Source organism: Nannospalax galili, unplaced genomic scaffold, assembly GCF_000622305.1.
Source record: "Nannospalax galili isolate Female #2095 unplaced genomic scaffold, S.galili_v1.0 scaffold5, whole genome shotgun sequence".
NCBI classification, from domain to species: Eukaryota; Metazoa; Chordata; class Mammalia; order Rodentia; family Spalacidae; genus Nannospalax; species Nannospalax galili.
The window spans coordinates 3,293,115-3,315,319 of NW_008353126.1; the positions used below are offsets into that span (position 1 = coordinate 3,293,115).

Here is a 22,205-nt window from a genome sequence, read left to right on the forward strand (position 1 = left end):
CCCCCAACTCAGTATATAACTAGGGATGACTTTGAGTTTCTGATTCTTCTGCCTCCATTTCCCAAGGCCTGGGATTACAGGCTTTTGCTACCATATCTGCTGAAATCCTCCATCTCCCCACTGTCTATTTTGGATATAAGATCTGGCTATGTTACCCATTCTGGTCTCAGACTCTTGGGCTCAAGGGATTCCCTGCTCTCTACCTCAGCCTTCTTTCCTTTCCCTGCCAGTAGCTGGGGTCACAGGCACCTCATGGAATCTGGCTGGGAGGATCCTTGAGGTAGCCTGCTTCATCAGTCTGAGGAGAAAATTCAGTGGCATGGGGGAAGGAGAGAAGCTTAAGGGAAGTGTGGTTAAGGGAAATTGTGGGGACAAATAGTTATTCTCAATATTTGAGGCAGGAAATGGAAACATAAGGAGTCTTACCTAAGGCTTAATGGAGGAGGGTTGTTCCCTTGTTCTGGAACATGAAGCATAGATTCTTTTAGCTCTGTACAGGGAGCCCAGGGCTCAGGTTGAATTCATGATTGCTGGGCAGATGAGATGGCTCGGTGGGCAGAGATGCTTGCTGTCAAGCCTGATGACCTGAGTTCAATCCCTGGGACCCAAATGGTGGACCAAGGTCAACCAAGTCATCCTCTCACCTCCACATGTATAGTGTGCACCCTCCTTACAAGATAAATAAATGTAATAAAAAATTCAACACCAAAAAAGAACTCGCGATTGCTGAGTTTCTTTTTCTTTTTTTCTTTTCTTTTCTTTTTTCTTTTTTTTTTTTTTTTCCGGTCTTTTTGAGACAGGGTCTCCCTGTAGCCCCAGCTGACCTGGAACTCACTATGTAGACCAGACTGGCCTTGAACTCACAGAGATCCGCCCGCCTCTGCCTCCCAAGCGCTGGGATTAAAGGCATGCACCACCATGCCCGGCAAACTTTGGTCCTCTTCAAGAACAGTAAATGAGCTGAGTTCCTTTCACTAAGTTTAAATGTGAAGAAAATCTTGTAGAATCCACATTTATGGAATGTTTAGTCAGAATATCAAGCATATTGCAGTACTGCGTCAGAGGTACTGTGGATCTTTTCATATTAGATGGTAAATGGACCAAGATGGAACACACCTGTAATCCCAGCTGTACTCCCAGATAGGAAGCTGAGGCAGGAGGATTGCCTGAGCTCTGGAGTTTGAATCCAGCCTGACCTACAAAGCAGGACTTTAACTCAAAAGCAAAAAACAAACAAAAAAGGCAAATCAGATGATACTGAGACTGTTCACCAATATCAGAGGAAAGGCATATTTTCTTAGAATAATGTGTCTGGTTATTATGCTAATGAACTCGATGTGACTATAGACCAGATGTGAATAAGGTGAAGGGTTTTCTGTTCAGTGTTGAAGCCTTACAGTTAAGATGCCTTGTGTGCACTTCCTTTATTTTCTCTGCACTCCATCATTTTGCAAATGCTTACAAAGATGCAGGCATTTATGCCTCTGTAGCCATTTAGGCAGATCTACTTAATCAAAGCATCTGAAGTGACCTTTTTGGCAGCTCAGTATTAAATATGTGTTCAATGTGATCATTTTATTAAATAAGAAATTAGGGCTGGGGATGTAGCTTAGTTGGTAGAATGTTTGCATAGCATGCACAAAGTCCAGCGTTCAGCCCCCAGCATAAACTAGGTGCAGGGGTGCATGCCTGTAATCCCAGCACTCTCAGTACTTGGGAGGTGGAGGTAAGAGAATCAAAACTTCAAGGTCATTCATGGCTATATATCACATTTGAGGCCAATCACGGCTACAGGAGACCCTTAAAAAATTATGAGAAACGAATGAAAGTAGAGTTTTATTTTTTTATTTTACTTTATTTAAAAAATTTTTTTTTGTCTTTTGAGACAGGGTCTCCCTGTAGCCTCTGCTGTCCTGGAACTCACTATGTAGACCAGGATGGCCTTGAACTCACAGAGATCCTGCTGTGGCGTGCTGGGATTAAAGACGTTCGCCACTATGCCCAGCATGAAAGTAGAGTTTTATTAAGCTTTGTTTGTTGAAACGTGATGCTGAGACTTCAGTTTGCACTGGGTGTGGAGGCACAGACTGCAATCTAGACACATTTAGGAGGCAGATGCAGGAGGGGTTTGAGACCAGCTTGGTCTGCATAGTGAGAGTGAGTTCCAAGCCAACCAGGAATACATAGTGAGACCCTGTCTAAAACAAAGAAAATACACACACACACACACACACACACACACACACACACACACACAAAAGGACTCCCGATTCTTGCTCTGGAGTGGAGGGTGAACTTCTGATAGACCATCACACTCAGTTTATTTGGTTTTGGGGATGGAACCCAGGGCTTCATGCATGCTAGGGAAGCACTAGATTAACTCAGTTACATCTTCAGCCTAATGTGATTCTGAATGGGGGAACTGTGAACTGTGATTTATCTGGGTCTCTGGGTCTGTCTGTCCTTTTTTTTTTTTTAAAGCAGGGTCTCGTAGTCCAAGGTGGCTTAAAACTTACAGCTTCCTGCTCTAGCCTCCTCAGTGCTGGGCTTATAGTTAGAGACTACCATACCTTTCTCTCTCCCTGAGTCAAATATAGACACTAGCAATTGTTCTAAATAGGAATGCCTCTTTCTATTTGACTTTTCCTCGAACACTGGTTATAAATCCTCAAATAGGATTATAACGTCTCCAGTTAATTTGCTTCTTAAAAAATAAGTCACGCCTTTTTAATACTTTTTTTGATTTATTTTTATTTTATGTATATGAGTGTTTTGCTTGCATGTAAATGCGCCCATGTGGAGACCAGAAGAGGGCGTTGAACCCCTGGAACTGGAGTTATAGATGGTTGTTAGCTGCCATGTGGATGCTGGGGACTGAACCTGGGTCCCCTAGAAGAGCAGCCAGTGCCCTTAACTGCTGAGCCATCTTCTCTAGCTCCAAGTTAATTTGCTTCTGTGTACACTGTTCTACTCAAAGGATCCTTCCATATAATAGCTTCATTATGTTTTCACTACTGATGTACAATCCCTTACCCATGCAGTATGTGTGTGTGGTATATGTATGTGTGCATGTTTGTGTGTATATGTGTATGCCAGAGGTCAACATTGGATGTCTATTACTTTCCACCTTATGTTTTTTGAGATAGGGTGTCTCACTGAACCTGGAGCTCATAGATTGGCTGCATTAGCTGGCCAGAGAGTTCTAGGGCTCCTCCTACCTGTGTCCCCCAGCTTGGAAATTATATGCATGCACTGCCACACCTGATTCTTTTAACGTGGATGTTAGGGATTTGAACTCATGTCCTCATGCCTGTATTTTATTGACTGAGCCATCTCCCCAAGACTCCTCATTTTTTTTTGTTTGTTTGTTTTTAATTCATACTTTTCTGGCTGTGAATGTTTTGGAAATAACATTGTGTTTTATCTATAGATTGCAGACCTGGGATGTGGCGATACTAAGCTCCTAAAGCTGCTGAAAATCTACCCATGCATTCAGCTGCTTGTTGGGGTAGATATCAATGAGGAAAAATTACATTCGAATGGGTAATACTTACAGTGCTATGGTTTAGATGTGGTTTGTTCCCCAGAGGTGGTGTGTTGGAAGCTTGGTTCCCAGATGGTGGTGCTGAGGTGGTAAAATCATTGAGAGGTGGGGTATAGTGGAATGTCATTATGTCATGGGGGCTCTACCCTCATAAATAGATTCTCTCCATTTTTTTAAAGATAAGGTATTGTGATATAGTGTAGCTGACCTCAAATTTCAGTTCTACCTCAGCTTTCCCTAGGGTTACAGGCATGTGTTTCCATGCCTGACTTTAATGCCTGTCTCTAGGGTATGGGTTAGGTCTCGTGACTGAACCAGTTCTGAGGGAGGGTTGTAAGGCATGTGTGTGCTTGGTTCTTTTATGCCACATTGACCTTTCTAGATTATTTTGAGACTGTTTCTTCTAAAGAACAAAGAACTAAAAAATCACCGATCCAAAAAGAGCCAAAGTATTAAAATGAGAAAAATGTCAAACATTTAAAATCATATTCTTTTTGGCCAAATTTCCCACCATGAAGGGAAGTTGCCTTTTGACCTAGTGGTAGAACAAAAAGAGGAAAACAGGCTGGGTCAGTATGAGCAGAAGGTGATTATCAGAGGACCCAAATTCTACAGATGTCTTTTTATTTTTATGGTGATGGGGATAATAATTGTAAATATATATGTGAAAGGTTGGGACTCTCAGTTTCAGGGCCTCAGCCAGGCTAGGTAAGTCCTCTACTACTGAGCCACATCCCCAGCCCAAGAATTTCCAGGTAGATTGTGCTCCTCATGTTTCTGACTCATCTGATGGTTCTTTTGCAGGCATCACTTGTCTCCCTATTTAGGGGAGTTTGTAAAACCCCGAGATCTCGATTTGACTATCATCTTGTATCATGGCTCTGTTGTAGAGAGAGACTCCCGTTTGCTTGGATTCGATTTGATAACATGCATTGAATTGTAAGTTTTAAACTGTATGAAAAATTTGAAAAATACAAAAGAATTGATTTTTGTATTCAGTCTCCTAAATATTTAGGTCTTGGTTATTTGTAAAGAAAGTTGTTCATCAGGTGGGAATGTCTTTTTACTTTCAATATTTTACTTGGAAATTCCAAATATGAAGATAAGTCCCAAAATAAACATATACTCATTACTCAGCATCTCCTGTTAATGGTTTTCTCCTTTTCCTTATCATCTGTATGTGTGCATTCTCTCCCTCCAGACAGGTTCCCCACGCCCCCAACTAACTAAAGGAAGGTTATATACCTAACCCTTTGCCTCTTTTAAAAAATTCCATTTGTATTTTTTTTTTGAAACAGTATAATGTAGCCCAGACTGGCCTCAAACTTGCTATATGTGAGCTTGAACTTCTGATCCTACTGCCTTTACTTCCCAAGTGCTGGGTTTTACAGATGTATACCATATGCCCAGTTCTTATGTGGCGCTAAGGATGAAACCTAGGTCGTCATTCATGATGGGCAAACATTCTACCAACTGATCTATATCCAACACTCTCTCTTCTGTCTTTCTGTTCTAGCTAAGACTTAGCACTGTATTGATAAGAATAGAGAGGGTTGGGCACCCTTGTCTCATTCCTGAGTGTAGTGGAAATGCCTTTAGGTTTTCCCCATTTAATATGTTAGCCATAAGTGTGTCACATATAGTTTTTATTGTGTTAAGATACATTCCCTCTCTTCCTACTTTCTTCAGGCTTTTTTCATGGAGTGATGCTGAACTTTTTCAAAGACCTTTTCTTTGATCTATTGAGATGATCATGTGGTTTCTGTCACTAAGACAGTATGTTGAACCAACATTTATATCCCTGACTGAAACCAACTTGGTCATAGTGTATGATCTTCTCAATGTGTTCTTGAATTCAGCTGGCAAGAGTTTGAGAATTTTCATGTCTATAGTCTCAAGCAAATTGGCCTATAGTTTCTTGTATTCTTATCTAGTTTGGCTATCAGAGTAATGCTGGCTTTGTAGAATGAGTTTAGTCTTGTTCCTTTTTTTTTTTTAATTTTGTGGAATAGTTTAAGGATCATTGGTGTTATATTGTTCTTAAAGGTTTGTTAGAATTTAGCTGTGAATTATACCTGAGCTTTTCTTTTTTGGGGAATGTTTTAATATCATTGCTTGTTATGGGCCTATTTAAATGGTTTATATTGTTATTAAAAATTATTATTGTATGTGTATGATGTACATGTGTATGAGTATGGGCATGTAGGTGCCATGGCATGTAAGTGGAGGTCAGAGGACAACTTTTCAGAAATTGGTCTTCTCTTTTTCTGTGGGCTCCAGGAATCAAACTCAGGTCATCAGGCTTGCACAGCAAGTGCTTTAACTTACTGAACCATTTTCCCAGCCATTATGGTGTCCTCTTCCTCCTCTTCCTCCTCCTCCCTTCCAACCCTGCCCCCCACTCCCTTCTCATATAGTTGAGGCTAACCTCAAACTTGCTGTGCAGCTGAGTCCGGCTTTGTACTCCTCTGTTCTTTCTGCCTTCACCTCCCAAGTGCTGGGACTGCAGGCATATATCACCATGGTTGGCTCTTTATTTTTTGTTAGATTGCTAGGGATTTTCTAATCTTTTTTTTTTTTTAAGGAACAGCCTTTTTTTTTGATTCTGTGTATTGTTCTTTTATGGTTTTTTTAGTTTCTGATTCATTAGTTTCTGTCCTGATGTTTGTTATTTCTTGCTGTCTGCTGCTTTTAAATTTGGGTTGCATTGCTTTTCTAAGACCTTAAGGTACATCATTAAGTTATTGATTTGGGATCCCTCTGCTATTTATTTTATGTGTATGAGTGCGTTTATGTAAGGTGCACCTGCATGTGTGTAAGTACACCCTTGTTGTGCAATGCCTGTGGAGGTCAGAAGAGGGTGTCAGATCCCCTGGAACTGGAGTTGTGGATGGTTGCTAGCACCATGTAGGTGCCGGGAATTGAATCTGGGTCCTCTGCAAGAGCAGCAGTGCTCTTAACTGCTGAGTTATCTCTCCAGCCCCCCTTCTGCTATTTAAATGTAATCCATCAACTCACAGCTGTAAACGTTCCTCTCAGAACTGCCTCACCTGGGGGTGGTGAGATGATTTAGCAGAGAAAGATAACTTGCTGTCATGCTTGATGACGTGAGTTTGATCACTAGAACCCACATGGGTTGAAGGAGGGAATCGACTCCGATAAGAATCTCTGACCTCTCCACATGCAGCATGAATATGTGTGCATATACACAAACATAATAAATAAATTACTTTTTCTCCCTCAGCTTTCATTAACTGCCATTAGATCCTCAGGTAGGGGTGGGGCCTCATGAGCCCCTCCACCCAACCTAGTTTTATTTCACTATGATCTGATAAGATTCAAGAAATTATTTCAGTTCTTTGTTATTATGAAGACTTGCTTTGAGGTCTAGAATGTGATCTATTTCAAAGGCAGTCCCATGGGGTACTGAGAAGAATGTGTATTCCATTTCTTTTGGGTGGAATATTATGTATATATGTTAAGTCTGTTTGCTCCATAGTATAATTTAACTCTATAGTTTCTTGGTTGAGTTTTAGTTTGGATGACCTCTCAAAGATGAGAATGTGCTATTGAGCTACCTACTGTTATCTGGCTCTATCAGACCTTCATGCCCATTAGTTTTTGTTTTATTAAATTGGGAGTCCCAGTCTTTGGTGCATATAGATTTACATTTGGTAAGTCTTCTTCATAAATTGTACTTTAATATGCAGTGACTTTATTTTTGTCTTCTAACCAAGTTTGAAGTCGACTTAATCGGATATAAGACTAACTATTCTAGCATGCTTTTTTTTGTCTTTTTGAGACAGGGTCTCCCTATAGCCCCAGCTGGCCTGAACTCACAGAGATCTGCCTGCCTCTGCCTCCTGAGTGCTAGAATTAAGGGCGTGTACCACCATACCCAGCTGCTAGCTTGCTTTTTTTGATTGACTTCAAGTCTTTGATTGTGTGTGTCTTTGCCCATGATATGTTTCTTTGAGAAAACATAGTCAGATCTTGGGTTTAAAATCCAGTTAGCTAGTCTGTATCTCTTTGTTGGTGAGTTAAGGCTACTTAACATATAAGATTGTGGAGAGATGCTTGCTAGTTCCTATAATTTTGTTGGCTGTTTTTCTGTTTGGTTGGATCATTGCTTGTTCTTTATGTCTTGCCTATTTTTAGGGGTTTGCTGGTTTATTTACTGTATTGGACATGATGATTTCTTTCCCAGTTCTCCACTGTTCCTCTCTTCCTCTGTGCTCTCATGATTAGACTTTGTTCCTCTTCTGGGCATAGTATTCCTTAAAGCGTCTTACACAGTGCTGGCCTGGTGCTCATGAACCACCTTAGTTTGTGCTTGTCTTGAAATGTCCTTATTTCTCCATCCGCTTTTAAAGATCACTTTGGTAGATATAGCAGTCTTGTTTGACAGTTGCTCACTTTCAGGACTTGGAATACATATTTTTATCAATGTTTAAATGCAGTATTTCAGCTTTGCACTCCACCTCTGATAGTCTTTTCTTTTGCTTGATTGAGCATTTAGTGATGCATCCTATTGTGTTCTTTATTTGGTTTACTGAGTTTTTCATTTCTCACATTTCTTTTCTCTTTTTTTCAAAAGTCTTAATATCCTTGCTGAGTCTCCTTTTCATCTTCCTGCCTTTCTCCTCCATGTTGCTGTTTTTTCACTCCAGGTCCTGGGTTCATTTTCTTATTTCATTCTTCTGCTTAGTTGCATCCTCTTCAAGGTCAGTGATCATTTTTACCAGGGAACTTTCGAGATTTCCATCCAGAATTTTTTTTACCTACTTCAGAGTAGTTGAATTCAGAAGGTAAGGAGTTGTGATCTTTTGGTGGCATCATGATACCTTCTTTCTTCAGTACTTTCCCTTCGTGGTCCTCTGCTGGAAATAGTCTGTTGGTTTGGCTGTTTCTTCTGGTTTTACTTGGGGCCTTGATAAGTAGCCTATTCTTTATTTTATTTAAAAAAAATTTATTTTATGTGTATGAGTGTGTTGCCTGCTTGTGTGTAAGTGCACCTGTGTCGTGCAGTGCCCACAGAGGTCAGAAGAAAGTGTCAGATCCCCTGGAACTAGAGATACAGATGGTTGTTAACCATCATGTAGGTGCTGGGAATTGAACCAATGTCCTCTTCAAGAGCAGTCAGTGCTTTTAACCACGGAGCCATCTCTCCAGCCCCAGCAGCCTATTCTTTAAAATAAATTTAAAAGTTATTTTTATTTTATGTGTATGAGTGTTTTGCCTGCATGTATGTAAGTGCCCCATATGTGTGCACTGCCCACAGAAGCAGAAGAGGGCATTAGATCCCCTGTAGCTGGAGTTATGGACAGTTGTTAGCTGCCATGTAGGTGCTGTGAATTGAATTTGGGTGTTCCGGAAGAGCAGACAGTGATTTTAACTGTTGAGCCAGCCTTAAGACCAGCCAGTTCTTGAGGGCTCCATTCCCAGTACTACTCAGAAGAAAATAAACTGCTATGACAGCAACACCACCTAACTGTACATGATGTAGAAATGCACTTAAAATCAGTTAAAGCCACTGTGACCATAAACAGAAAGTGGCATACTAGCAGTGCTATGTAGTTAAAAAAAATTAAGGTAAATGTGGAAATAGTAAATAAATGAGAGAAAGGAAAGGGGCAGGAAACAGTACAAGGGATGTAAGGCTGAAGAAAAGGAAGGAAAAACGAGAAGAGTATTATGAAAGGGAAGAGAAAAGAGCACAAAATTAGAAAAAGTGAGACCATTGAAAAGACTTCTTAACAATGAGAAAATTCATATCCAAAATTTGATGTATGCAAGAAAGAAATAGTATGTTCTAGTTAGCTTCTCTATTGCTGTGATAAAACATTGACTAAAACCAACCTGGGTCATAGCTCATCACTGAGGGAAGCCAGGGCAGGATCTCAAGGCAGGAACCTGGAGGTACAAGCTGAAGCAGAGACCATGGAGGAACACTGCTTACCGGCTTGCTCCTCTGGCCTGTGCTCAGCCTGCTTGCTCATGCAACCTGTGACCACCTGCCTAGCAGTGGTACTGCCCACAATGGACTGGGCCTCACACATCATCGATTAACAATTAAGAAAATGCCTCACAGACATGTCCATAGGCCAATCCAATAGAGGAAATGTTTCAATTGAGTTCCCTCTTCCCAGGTGTGTTAAGTTGACAACTAAAGCTATCCAACACACTTGAAACCTTGTCAGTTTGACACACAAGCACATCACAGTTAAACCATAACCTTTCTTTTCTTTGTCCCCAAGATCTCACATTAATATAAACTACAGCACAATTTTAAAAGTCCCACAGTCTTTAAAAATCCCAACAACTTAAAAGTCCAAGTTCTCTCTCTCTCTTTTTTTGGGGGGGGCTTTTTTTGAAGCAGGGTCTCCCTGTAGCCCCAGCTGGCCTGGAACTCATTATGTAGACCAGGCTGGCCTTGAACTCACAGAGATCCGCCCGCCTCTGCCTCCCGAGTGCTGGGACTACAGGCATGCACCACCACGCCCGGCAAGTCCAAGTTCTCTTTAAAAATCCAGTCTCAGCTAGAGAGATGGCTCAATGGTTAAGAGTACTTGCTGCTCTTGCAGAGGATCTGGGTTTGCTTCCCAGCACCCACATGACGGCTAACAATTGTAACTCCAGTTCTAGAGGAATACGATGCCCTCTTCTGACCTGCAGGGATTGCATGACCCAGGTACACTTCCATTCACATATGTGTGCCCATGTCATACGTGTGAACCCATGTCATACAGTGCCCACAGAGACCAGAAGAGGGCATCAGATCCATCAAGTCCCCTGGAATTGGAGTTATGGACAGTTGTTAGCTGCTATTTGGGTGCTGGGAACTGAACCTGGGTCCTTTGCAAGAATAGTTAGTGCTCTTAACTGCTGAGCCATCTCTCTAGCCCTAGGATGGTGTTTAGAAACCCAAGATATGTGTTTCCTAATTATCTTTTAATATTAAGGAACTTTTATTTTTCCTTCAATTTTTACAGATAGCTTTGCTAGGTATAGTAGTCTATGTTGCAGGTGTTATCCTTCGGAACTTGAAACACATCTTTCCAGGCCCTTCTGGCTTTTAGAGTTCCAATTGACAAATCTGTGTTTATTCTGATGGGTCTGCCTTTAGAAGTGATTTGGTGTTTCTCTCTTGCTGCTTTCAATATATTCTCTTTGTACTGTATATTTAGTGTTTTAATTATAATATGATGAGGGAAAGTTTCTTTCTGGTCTCGTCCGTTTGGTGTCCTAAATGCCTCCTGTATGTGGATTGACATTGCTTTTCCTAACTCTGGGAAATTTTCTGTTGTGATTCTTTTGAAAATGTTTTTTATTCCTTTAGAATAAAATACTTCTTCTATGCTCATTATTCATAGAGTTGGTCTTTTCAGAGTTTATGCATATCGTGAAATTCCCATTGGTACCTAATTACTGTTTTATATTTGTCCTTGTTGGATTGTTCGAGTTTTTCTTTTTTTTAAAAAATATTGTTTTTATTTTTTATTTTATGTGTATGAGTTTATTGCCTGTATGCATGTAAGTACACCCATGTCCTGTGATGCCCATGGAGGTCAGAAAAGGGCATCCCTAAACTAGGGTTATGGACAGTTGTTAGCTGCCATGTGGGGGCTGGGAATCAAACCCAAGTCCTCTGCAAGAGCAGTCAATGCTCTTAACTGCTGAGCCATCTCTCCAGCCCCTTGTTTGAGTTTTTCCAACCTTGTCTTCAAGCTTAGATATTTTGTCCTCTTCTTGATCTATTTTATTGCTGAGACTTTCCATAGAGTTTTTTATTTGACTTACTATGTTTTTTAAAAAAAAAATTCTAGCATTTCAGATTGGGCTTTCTTCAATATTTTGATTTCTTTGTTGAATTCCTCCTTCATATCATCTATTACCATCCATGTCTCCTTCAGCTGTTTGTTTGCATCGTTGAACACACTCATAAGCATTCTTTTGAGTTCTCTGGGATTTCATCTAACTCATTCTCACTAGATGCCATTGATGTAGGGTCAGTAATTCTTAGAATTCTGAGTAATGTTGTCTTGATTTTTCATGTTTCTTGTGTTACTGCATAGGGATTTATGCATCTGATGTTATCTTGTTGCTTGGTTTATTTATTTTTTTCAACTGAAGTATTTGCAGTGTTCAAATGGGACTTGGATATAAGAAAGTATGCCTGGTATAAACTCTATATTATTCCCTGAGTAGTACATTAACTGGGAGAGCAATCACAACTGCTTGCTATGCAGCTGTCATACCAGCCAATTAATAACAGTGAGCCCTTGACTTCAATAACTGTGGGAGGAAAAACAACCAAGGAGAGCATGGATTATACTTGAATTTTAGTAAATAAGATTAGGAGTGGGAAGAAAGTAGGATGGGTAAGGATAAAGATTAGGCATTAGATTTATTTAGAAAAGAAAACAAAAAAATGGAAGTGGGTAAAGTAAATAGGAAGGGAAAGTTGGAGTGCTGTTAGGCTCTCCAGACTTTAGAGGCAGTTTAATCTGTTGAAGGTTACAATTAAGAAGTAAAAAGTGGGGCCAGGCGTGGTGGCACACGCCTTTAACCCCAGCACTCAGGAGGCAGAGGCAGGCGAATCTCTGTGAGTTCAAGGTCAGCTTGGTCTACATAGCGAGTTCCAGGACAGCTGGGGCTACAGGGAGACCCTGTCTCAAAAAGATCAAAAAAAAAAAAAAAAAAAAGGAAAAAGTGGAGGGGATTAAATAAGTGTGAGAGAAGGAAGAAAAGGCATAGGAACAAGGGAGGTAGCGTGTGAGATGGGGCTGCAGAGTAAAGATGTAGTAACTGGGTGGAGCATAAACAAGAGTCCTGAAATCTACCTGAGCAACATACACAGAGAACCAAAACTGTCTTGAGACATATGCAGAAGTGGAAATTAAATCGTAGAAAATAAGACAAAGTACTTATGGAGTGATATGGGAACGACTCTTCTGGGCAAGCCAAAGTTAATCTTATGTTTTGAGATCATTTAATACCATCTATTCAGTCTGCTTTCCTACTGTGTAACTAGCCAATTTAAATCTAGCTAACTTTTAGGAAAACAATGTAAACACTTTCTAGGCCTTGGGCTCCTCTTGTAATAAATTTTTACAAGCTAAGCTTTAATATATAGCTTTAATCTTAAAAAATGTTCCTTATTTTCCCTCATGACCCTTCCTTGTCCCTGGTCTAGAATAATGTATGTTTGTGTATGTAAGTTGTGAAAATATTATTGCTGAAGGCAACTATGAAGTATCAGCAGTACATACTGCAAAACAATTTGGGCTTAGGTTGATAACATCTGTTTGTGGTTTTTGTAAATAGGTAAATAGGGGTCAGAAAAGACAAATTCCTCCCCATAAGACTAAGTTCCTCATTCTTTTCTCATATTATGCTGGATGCTGTTTAAATAAATAATCAGAGTATGCCCTTTGTCAGAGGAACAGTTCCAAGAGAAATCAGAAGGAACAGTTCTGAGAACAGATCAGGCTCAACTCTTGGTTTAAGAGTTAGACACTTTTTGTTCAGGCACCACTGCACTGTGGCATCCTCCACAGAGCGAGTTACTAGCACAGCTGTTCTGAGTTGAAATGTGAAAATCTCATATCCCTCCAGCTCTAGTAGATTCCACATGGTGCTGTGGGTATGAGGGGTGAGTAGGAACCCTTGGTCTTTGCAGCCTCTGTATTTGTGAAATTCTGGGGAGGACAGGTGGTAAGTCCTTTGCTAACATTCTCTTCAGACCCCTGCACTCCGTTGTGGCCTCTTCTGGTCCTGAGGTCTGGTGTGTGTTGGGAACAGCAGTCCTTTGCCTCCAGTGTGCCTTCTTATAATTGGTTGAAAGGCCATGATACTTCTGATCATCACACTCAGAAATAGAAGCCAATGAGCTTGACGATAAAGGGTGTCCTTGCACCCCAAGGATGGGGGTTGTCTCTGTAGATCTTATTACCCCAGCTACCAGTTTGCTCTCAGATTCATTTGAAACTCAAGCCCTTGTGAAGTAGTTCTGTAAATCTGTTTTTTTTTTTCAGGGCACACTGACTTAGATAAATGTCAGTAGTACTTTGTCAGATCAGACCCTTTACATTTCTGATCTACCTTTTTGTTTGTAGTGCTGAGAATCAGATCTAGGACACTGTCACTAAGCTCCATCTTCAGTTCTGTCAGTCCATTTTTGTTATCATTTGTAGTTACAAGTCTACACACCAGTTGTTTTCTTTTGGCCACATTTACTTTGGCTTTTCTTGTAAGTATAATTTCTTTTTTTTTTTTTGGTCTTTTTGAGACAGGGTCTCCCTGTGGTCCCAGCTGGCCTGGAACTCACTATTTAGACCAGGCTGGCCTTGAACTCATAGAGATCTGCCTGCCTTTGCCTTCTGAGTGCTGGGATCAAAGATGTGCACCACCATGCACAGTGTATAATTTCTTTTAAAAAATTTGTATTTTAATTTTATGTGTATGAGTGTATTACCTGCATGTGTGTAAGTGCATCCATGTTGTGCAATGCCTGTGGAGGTCAGAAGAGGGTATCAGATCCCCTGGAGCTGGAATTATGGATGGTTCTTAGCCACCATGGGGGTACTGGGATTCAAACCCGGGTCCTCTGGAAGAGTAGCCAGTACTCCTAACTGCTGAGCTGTCTCTCCAGCCCCTAAGTGTAATTTCTTATATGCCTTTTTCATATCCATTTGAGAGTATGTTGGTGACATTGACCTTTTACTCCTAAACACCTATTATTAAACATATTTTCTAAAATATTTTTACCAGATTTATTTGCCTATGTGTATGTGTGTGAGCACACACCATGGCACATGTGCTGAGGTCAGGACAAAGTGCAGGAGTTGATTCTCTCATTCTACCATGTGGGTCCCAGGGACCAAGCTCAGGTCATCAAGCTTGGGGGCAAGCACCTGTCCCTGAGCTGTATTGCTGGCCCTTAAACATAGTTTCTAAGAATTAATGCTTTGGGTCAGTGAGATGGCTTAGCAGGTAAAGGTGCTTGTCATGTAAGCCTGAAGATCTGAGTTTGATTACTGAAACCCATGTAAAGGTGGAAAGAGAAATTGGCTCCACAAAGTTGTACTCTGACTTCCATACATTGCACATGCATGCCCCTATCTCTCTCTCTCTCTCTCTCTCTCTCTCTCTCTCTCACACACACACACACACACACACACACACGTAATAAATAGAAATTTAAGAACCAAGTGCTGCTTCTTCTATAGCCATAATATACTATATTAAGAAATCTAGCAATGTTAAACTGAGCATGGTGGTGTAGGCCTTTAATCCCAGCAGAGACAGGCAGATTTCTGTGAGATTGAGACCAGCCTTGTCTACAAAGTGAGCTCCAGGCCAGCTGGGGCTACAGTGAGATCCTGTCTACAAACAAAACAAAACAAAATTTAATAATGGTTCAGATGGTAATGCTATATAGTCTACATTCTATACTCAAAATTCATCAGTTGTTCCATGAATATTTTTATAGCTATTTTTAAATTTAGCTATCATTTAAAACACAAGGTTTTTAGTAGTTATGTCCTTTAGGTATCTGTTAATCATCTGGAACAGGTTTATTCAATCTTTCTACTTTATAGAATGTCTCTCAATTTGGATTTGCTTATTACTTCATTATTAGATTTAGGATATACTTTTTTATTTTAGGGGGAAGGATTGAGCTCAGGGCTTTATGTGTGCTAAGCAGGTGTTCTACCACCAAACTCTACCTGCTTCCCTAGGAAATGCATTGTGAGTGTGTATGCTGATTTGCATGTGTGTGCATGTGGAGACCAGAGTTAGATGTTGTATGTCTTCCTTAGTCACTCTCCATCTTGTGTTTTGTTTTAAAAATTTTAAATTTATTATTTTTTTTGTGTGTATGTATGAGTGTTTTACTTGCATGTACATAAGTGCACCTGTGTGTGCAATGCCAGTGGAGGCCCTAAGAGGGCATTGGATCCCTTGGAACTGGAGTTATGGACAGTTGTTAGCTGCCATGTGGGTGCTGGGAACCAAATCTGGGTCCTCTGCAAAAGCAGCTAGTGTTTTTAACTGCTGAGCCCTCTCTCCAGCTAAATAATAACATTTTATGTTGTCTTAGAGCCCAGAATAGTCTTTTTAAAAAAATTTATGTGTATGAATGTGTTTTCCCTACGTGTATATAGGTGTACCACATGCACACATACCCATGGAGCCTGAAAGGATATAGGATCTCCTGAAAATGGAGTTACAGACAGTTGTTAGGTGCCATGTGGTTGTTTGGGTCATTTTCAAGAGTAGCAAGGGCTCTTATCTGCCTTCTCTCCAGTCCCTCTTGTTTTGAAACAGAATCACTGAATTAGGAGCTTGCCGACTGGCTAAACTTCTTGGCCAGCAAGCCCAAGAGATCCTCTTGTCATCTGTCACCATAGTGTTGAGATAGCAGATATGTATTGCCATGCCTGTTTTTTCTATAGGTGCTGGGGATGTGGACTTAGGTCCTCATGATTATACGACAAGCACTTTACTGAGCCATTTCTCCAACTCTAAAAATGCATTAAAAAGATTTATTTTTATTTTTAATTATGTGTATATGTGTGTGGGCTTGTGCATGTGTGAGTTCAGGTGCCCTGGGAATTCAGAAGAGGGAATTGAATCCTCTGGAGCTGGAGTTACAAGCAGTTGTGAGCCATCTGATGTGGGTGTTGGGAACCAAACTCAGGTTCTCTGTAAGAGTAGCATGAACTCTTAACTGCTGAGCCATATCCTCAGCCCCTGGGAATGCATTTTTGACAAAAGTACAGAGAAGTAAGATGTTCTTGGTAAATCATATCAAGGGATATACAAACTCAGCTAAATTGTTTAGGAATATTGATAATGAGTCCTATAGAGTGCAGTAGAGGATGTTAGTTGATTATTCTGGGCAGTGTTGGGGGTGGGGAAGGATTCAGACATGAATAATTGTTCATAGGTCATAAACTATTGGATTTTCAAAGAAGGGAGAAATCAACATCCAGACAGAAAATGTTTTTGCTAAATCAATGAGGAAAATACTTGCAAGCGAAGCTACATTAATTTTATGTTTTTTATTAACCATTTTAGAATAGAACATTTGGATTCAGATGATCTGGCCAGATTTCCTGAAGTGGTGTTTGGATACCTGTCACCAGCCATGGTTGTCATCAGCACACCAAACTCTGAGTTCAACCCCCTGTTTCCCACAGTGGCCCTGAGGGATGCAGATCATAAATTTGAATGGAGCAGAATGGAGTTTCAGACCTGGTAAGTTCAGATAGGTTTCTGTTTGGTAGGAATCCTTTTAGGGAGTAAGCTTTGACATGTCTATCTTACCTACATTGTTTCTTCCTTTATTCCAATAAGGTCTCCTTGTGTAACTTACTGTGTAACAAGCACAGGAGGGATCCACCACATTCAGACAGCAGTGAAAAGGGTGTGTGCCTGCTGGGTGCCATTTAGGTGGAGGTACCTGTAGTTTTGGCCGGAAATGAAGACCAAAACAGGGAAGGCTTGGCAAACCTCATGCCCATTAGGTAGCTTCTTGGCTTGTACATTGTCCGGTGTCGTTGCAACTGCATGTAGTCTGAGTTGTAGCCTTCGCGTGTCCTTGTCTGACCCCACACTCTGCCTGTCTCATTACTTTCCTCTCTTCCTATTCCTGTGGTGACTTGGAAACTGAAACTATGTCACTGCCTTTGCTCCTCAACAGAAATGGAGCAGTCTCGGTGGTACATAATGTAGCTGTGTAAGAATGTCTCAGTTACAAGTTGAAGAAAATTTTAAGACAGTGTCTCCTTATGGAGCTCAGGCTAGCTTCAAACTCCTGATCTTTTTGCTTTAGCTGCCCAAGTGGCGGGATTACAGGCATGTGCCTCTAGGCTTGGTGTAGAACTATTTTGATTCATTGTATTTCCCATGTTTCCTACTGTTTTATAATTGTTTAATAAGTCATCTAACAATACCTGTATGTTTAGAAAAGTGATTGCTCTTTGTTTTTTTGATTTCAGGGCTTCACAAGTGGCAAAGTGCTATAATTACTGTGTGGAGTTTACTGGGGTAGGGACACCACCAGCTGGAGCTGAGCATGTTGGATATTGTACCCAGATAGGTGTCTTCACGAAAATCGGTGGGAAGGCAGCTGGATCATGTGTTTCAGAGGATCACGACCAACATGTTTATAAAGCTGTAAGTATTCCTTGTGAAATAGCTATCAGGGCAGGTACATGGGTTAGGATGATGAACTTTTTATTAATATTTTTGGAAGAGTCCCGAGAGTTGGGACTGGAGAGATGGCTCAACAGTTAAGAGCACTGGCTGCTCTTACAGAGGACCCGAGTCTCAGCACCCACATGGCAACTGACAACCATCTGTAACTCCAGTTTCAGGGGAAGTCAGTGCCCTCTTCTGATCTCTGTGGGCATTGCACAACACAGGCACACTTATCCATGTGCAGGCAGTACACTCATACCAAACAAAATAAAAATAATAAAATATCTAAGAAATAGTCCCCAAAGTAGAAAGGACTATTGAATGTTAATTTTGAGGTTCACCGTAGAAAGCTCCTTCAGGCCCCATGACTACTGGCTCAGGGTTGGCCTATAGCATTCTTTCAGACTGCCTGGCTCCCTGGCATTTCTCAAGGCATGTTACAGAGAACAGTTTGCTGGAGGTCTTCCTAGAATGCTTCAAAGAAGTCCTCCCACAGCCTCCTCTGTAATATCTTAGGATTATCAGCAGCAAAGAGAAAGCCAGCAATAGCTTCTTTCCAGCCTGGCTCAGAAATGATGACAGCCTCTGGGCCATGCTAAAGCTCATGGTGGGTGGAATACTTGCCCAGCATGCACATGCATGTCCTGGGTTCCCTCCCTAACATGTTTGTGTGTGTACACACATGCACACATGCATGCATACACACATATCTTCCAGAAGGAATGCATTTTTCTTTGACTGGACCATTTTTCTTTCTCTTTGTTTTTTTCTTTGGCCCTTGTCTTAATCGGTTGCCTAGAATGGCCTTACCTCTTTGGTCCAGTTATTCTCCTGCATTAGCTTTCCAAGGAGCTGGGGTTGTAGGCATGTGTTACTGATTCCATATTGACAGCCCCCCCCCACTTTTAACTAACTCCATTTCTGTGTAATGCCAAGTAGAAGTATTGGCTTAGAGTACACTGGTAGGCATGTGGCTGGGGTATAGTTGGCCATAGAATTGGAAGCAGATCCGATGACCAATGTTTGTATGTTTGACTCCCAATAAAATTAAGGCTTTTCCAACGAATAGGTTGTGACATACATCATATATATATATATATGTATATATATATATATATGGCCATATACATACATGGTCAGGAATTACTGATGGCTTTAAAAACTTTCCTAGTCTATCTGTCTTGTTTTTCTTCCCTTTAGGTTTATATGACCTCTTATCCGAGTTTACAGCAGGAAAAGGTACTCAAATTTGTATTGGTCGGGGAACTGTTGATACAAGTGGAACATTTGAGGTTGAGACACCACCGGATGCTGAGAGAACGGAAAAGGGAATCAGACCCTAAGCCAAGGGATACTGACTTCTCCCTGGGCCCTGACCTGCTCTTGGGAGCAGTCTTCACGGAAGCTGAAAAGGCCAGGATAGAAAATTCTCCTGAACCCTTCTGTGAAGGAGATAAGTTTTGTGTACCCTTGCAAAGACTCCTTGCTTATCCCAAATTACACCGCCTACGTGTTGATGAAGAGAGGATGCGGGCCCTCATTGCTGACTCTGTGTGCTTAAGCAGTGACAGTTCTGCAGTCATGGTTGACCTATATAATTCTTTGGATTATTGGCCTGAAGACAGTTGATCCATCCACATTTCCTGAAGTTCAGGGTCTCAGTAATAGTTGAACTCACTTAGAATTTAAACCTTTTTTTTTGGTGTGGTGCTGGGGATTGAACCCAGGGCCTTGTGCATGATGGGCAAGTACTCTACTACTCAGCTGCACCCTCAGTTTTAGAAATGAAGCTTTTTACAGTCATAATTTAAGCAACATTTAAAAAGTTTTAACACAAATTGGGTCCTAAACTAGTTGACGGATATGCCTGACATACAGATGTCCCTTTACCTGAGAAGGGTGGTAGGGCTTCACTAAAAGTTGTATATATTCTTTTAACATTGGGATTTTTATTTGATGTTTACAAGAATGAAGAAATTGGATGTGGCAATGTGTTAATTTTGAACTCACCCATATTTTGGTGTTAGAGCCATGTGTTAAATGTGACATTAAAGCAGTTAAATGTGTTCAGATCCACTTGAAAAACTTTTCCTAGGGCTGGACATAGAGGCACATGCCTATAATCCTAGGACTTGAATAGCTGAGACAGGAGGATCATGGGTTTGAGGTCAGTCTGGGCTACATGGTAAGACTCTACCTCAAACATACCCTCCCAACTTTTTCTGGGGATGCTTTCAAATCTAGGATTCTCATCTGTGTCAAATTCCGCCTATGTTACTTTGCCTAAAACATCATGTGAAAAATGATTTTAGGTAGTTTTGAAGGTTACAGAACTCTCTTCCTGAGATAAGCATTATCCAGTTTCTTTTCTTATGTCCTTGTTGTGCTGGGGGTCGAACCCCAGGGCTTTGCACCTTCTAGGCAAGGGCTCTACCACTGAACTACTCTCAGCCATGTTTATTTTTTGAATACCCTCCTCTGTAGGAGCTATTTGGTTGGAATTGGGGTGGTAGTGGCCATAGGAGAGAAAATATGGCTTTGTCCAATGGGGGAGAAACGGGCTTCAAGGTGACATTCCTGTGTGAGGTATAGGAGTCCAAGGGTACGCCAGCCAGGCATGGCTACTCTGCCATCTCAGGGACCCTGGGGTCTGCCTTGATAACTGGGACACTTAGCTTGCTACCTTAGAGGTGGACAATTGAGGATTAACCTCCACTTACCACTTACATAATCCACAGCAGCAAAGAGGGAGAAAAGAGAAGTACCACTTACCAGCTGCCTGGGGTAGTTTGCTGCTCATTGTTAGGCAAAACCACACCACTTCCTGTGCCCACACATAGTAGGAAGGGAAGTTGAGAAGTATAGTCTGTATTCTAGGAGGCCACATGCCCACTTGGTGGTCTGGCTTCTAAGGAAAATGAAGAGAATGGACATGGGGGCAAGCTGTCTGTCCCCCCGCCCCACACCCCAGGACAGCCCAAGTACCCTGAGGTATATTCTCTGGCTGTGCAGAATTGGTCCCTGGGCAATACACATCTCTGGACATTCATCTTCAAGCTGAATTTTCAAGGGTTAATAATCAGAAAGTGGATTTGGCGAGGATGGAGCGGAACAGAGATTTTTATAGAGAAAAATCTTAATCACTTTGCCATTTCTAACCAGCTGGCTTCTCCTTATATTCTCTAAGCTGATCCAGCAGACTCCGTGTATTGCCCTGCATACTCAACGGTCCATGTGACCTAGACAGGATTTGCATGCTTCCCCTCCACACCCAAAGGCCCTCTGTCCTCACCTCTCTAGGTCTGTGCACGAGGTTCACCCAAGGGCTACCTTTGTATCATTGCTGGAGTCCCATTTTTAGTCAGGGTCATCAGTCTTGTCTTATTCTTTCTCCAAAGTTAGTCCAGCAATTCTCTTGAAGCCTGGTGACTTGATCCCTTACCCAGAAACCTCTTAAGTGTTCATGACTGCAGTGGGGCTGGAACTGCTCTTTCTTGTCTTCATACTTCTGTACCCACCTTTCCACCCTTCCCAGGCCTGCATCCACGCTAAATAAGCACTCTACCACTGAGCCACACTCCCAGTCCTTGTACTCACAAGGACTGTGTTTACCTCCTAACCTTGATAGATGCCTTTCTTTGGACACTGAAAGGTTTATTAACATTCTAGGCCAGGGATTGTTATAGTTCATGTAGGGAACTTTTGTTATAGTTCATGTAGGCAACTCTCATAACTGTTCTACTCTGCCTGAGATGAGGTGTAAAATAACTTTATGGTGAAGAATGAGCATGTGTGCTTCACTTAATAAACATCTTCCAAAAGCAACTGTCATATTTTGTCAATAATTTGCAGCCCCTTGCCATTTTCTTTTTCCTTTGGTGCTAGGAATGGAGCCCAGGGCTTTGTATGTGTTAGGCAGGGTAGAGCCCCATCCCCAGCTCAGACACTTGTTCTAACGTAACACCCTTAGCAGCACAGAAACAGTGGTCTTTGTTAAGAGAGAAGACAGCTAGGGATTGTAAGCCCTGCTGTAAAATGCAGAAATCAAGCCAGGCATGGTGGCACATGCCTGTAATCCTAGCATTTAGGAGGTGGAGACAGGAGGATCAGGGGTTCAAGGTCATCACTGGCTACATAGTTTGAAGCCAGGAGCTTCATGAGGTCCTGTCTCAAGAAAAAGTAAAACCAAAAACCAGTCCCAACCATCATCACCACCACCAAAACAAAGGGCAGAAAACAGCTAATTAGATTAGCTAAAGGAATTTTGCCCCAATTATGTGTAAAATGAGGGGCACTAGCCACATGGGGAGGTTCTTATAAATGCTATAGTGATAGTAGCTAGCACAGGGTGAGCATCTGAGGTAGCTGTGTTAGTCTCAGGGTGGCAATCTGAAGATCTTGGGACAGTGAGGCCCATTCTGAATTCAGGCACCTGTCATGGTACATACTT

General features: G+C 41.4%; 1 protein-coding gene across 4 annotated transcripts in view; it reads left to right on the forward strand.

The window, feature by feature from the left end:
• Positions 1–21,697, forward strand: part of Henmt1 (HEN methyltransferase 1) — a 25,475-nt gene extending 3,778 nt beyond the window's left edge. For all 4 annotated transcript variants that reach the window (XM_029554712.1, XM_008850429.3, XM_029554709.1 and 1 more), the window contains 5 exons: positions 3,431–3,543; positions 4,349–4,483; positions 16,631–16,810; positions 17,554–17,731; positions 18,956–21,697. In XM_029554712.1, coding sequence (XP_029410572.1) covers positions 3,431–3,543; positions 4,349–4,483; positions 16,631–16,810; positions 17,554–17,731; positions 18,956–19,384 — 1,035 coding nt within the window. In that variant the 3' untranslated portion in view covers positions 19,385–21,697. The remainder of the gene's footprint in view (positions 1–3,430; positions 3,544–4,348; positions 4,484–16,630; positions 16,811–17,553; positions 17,732–18,955) is intronic.
• The last annotated feature ends 508 nt before the right edge of the window (positions 21,698–22,205 follow it).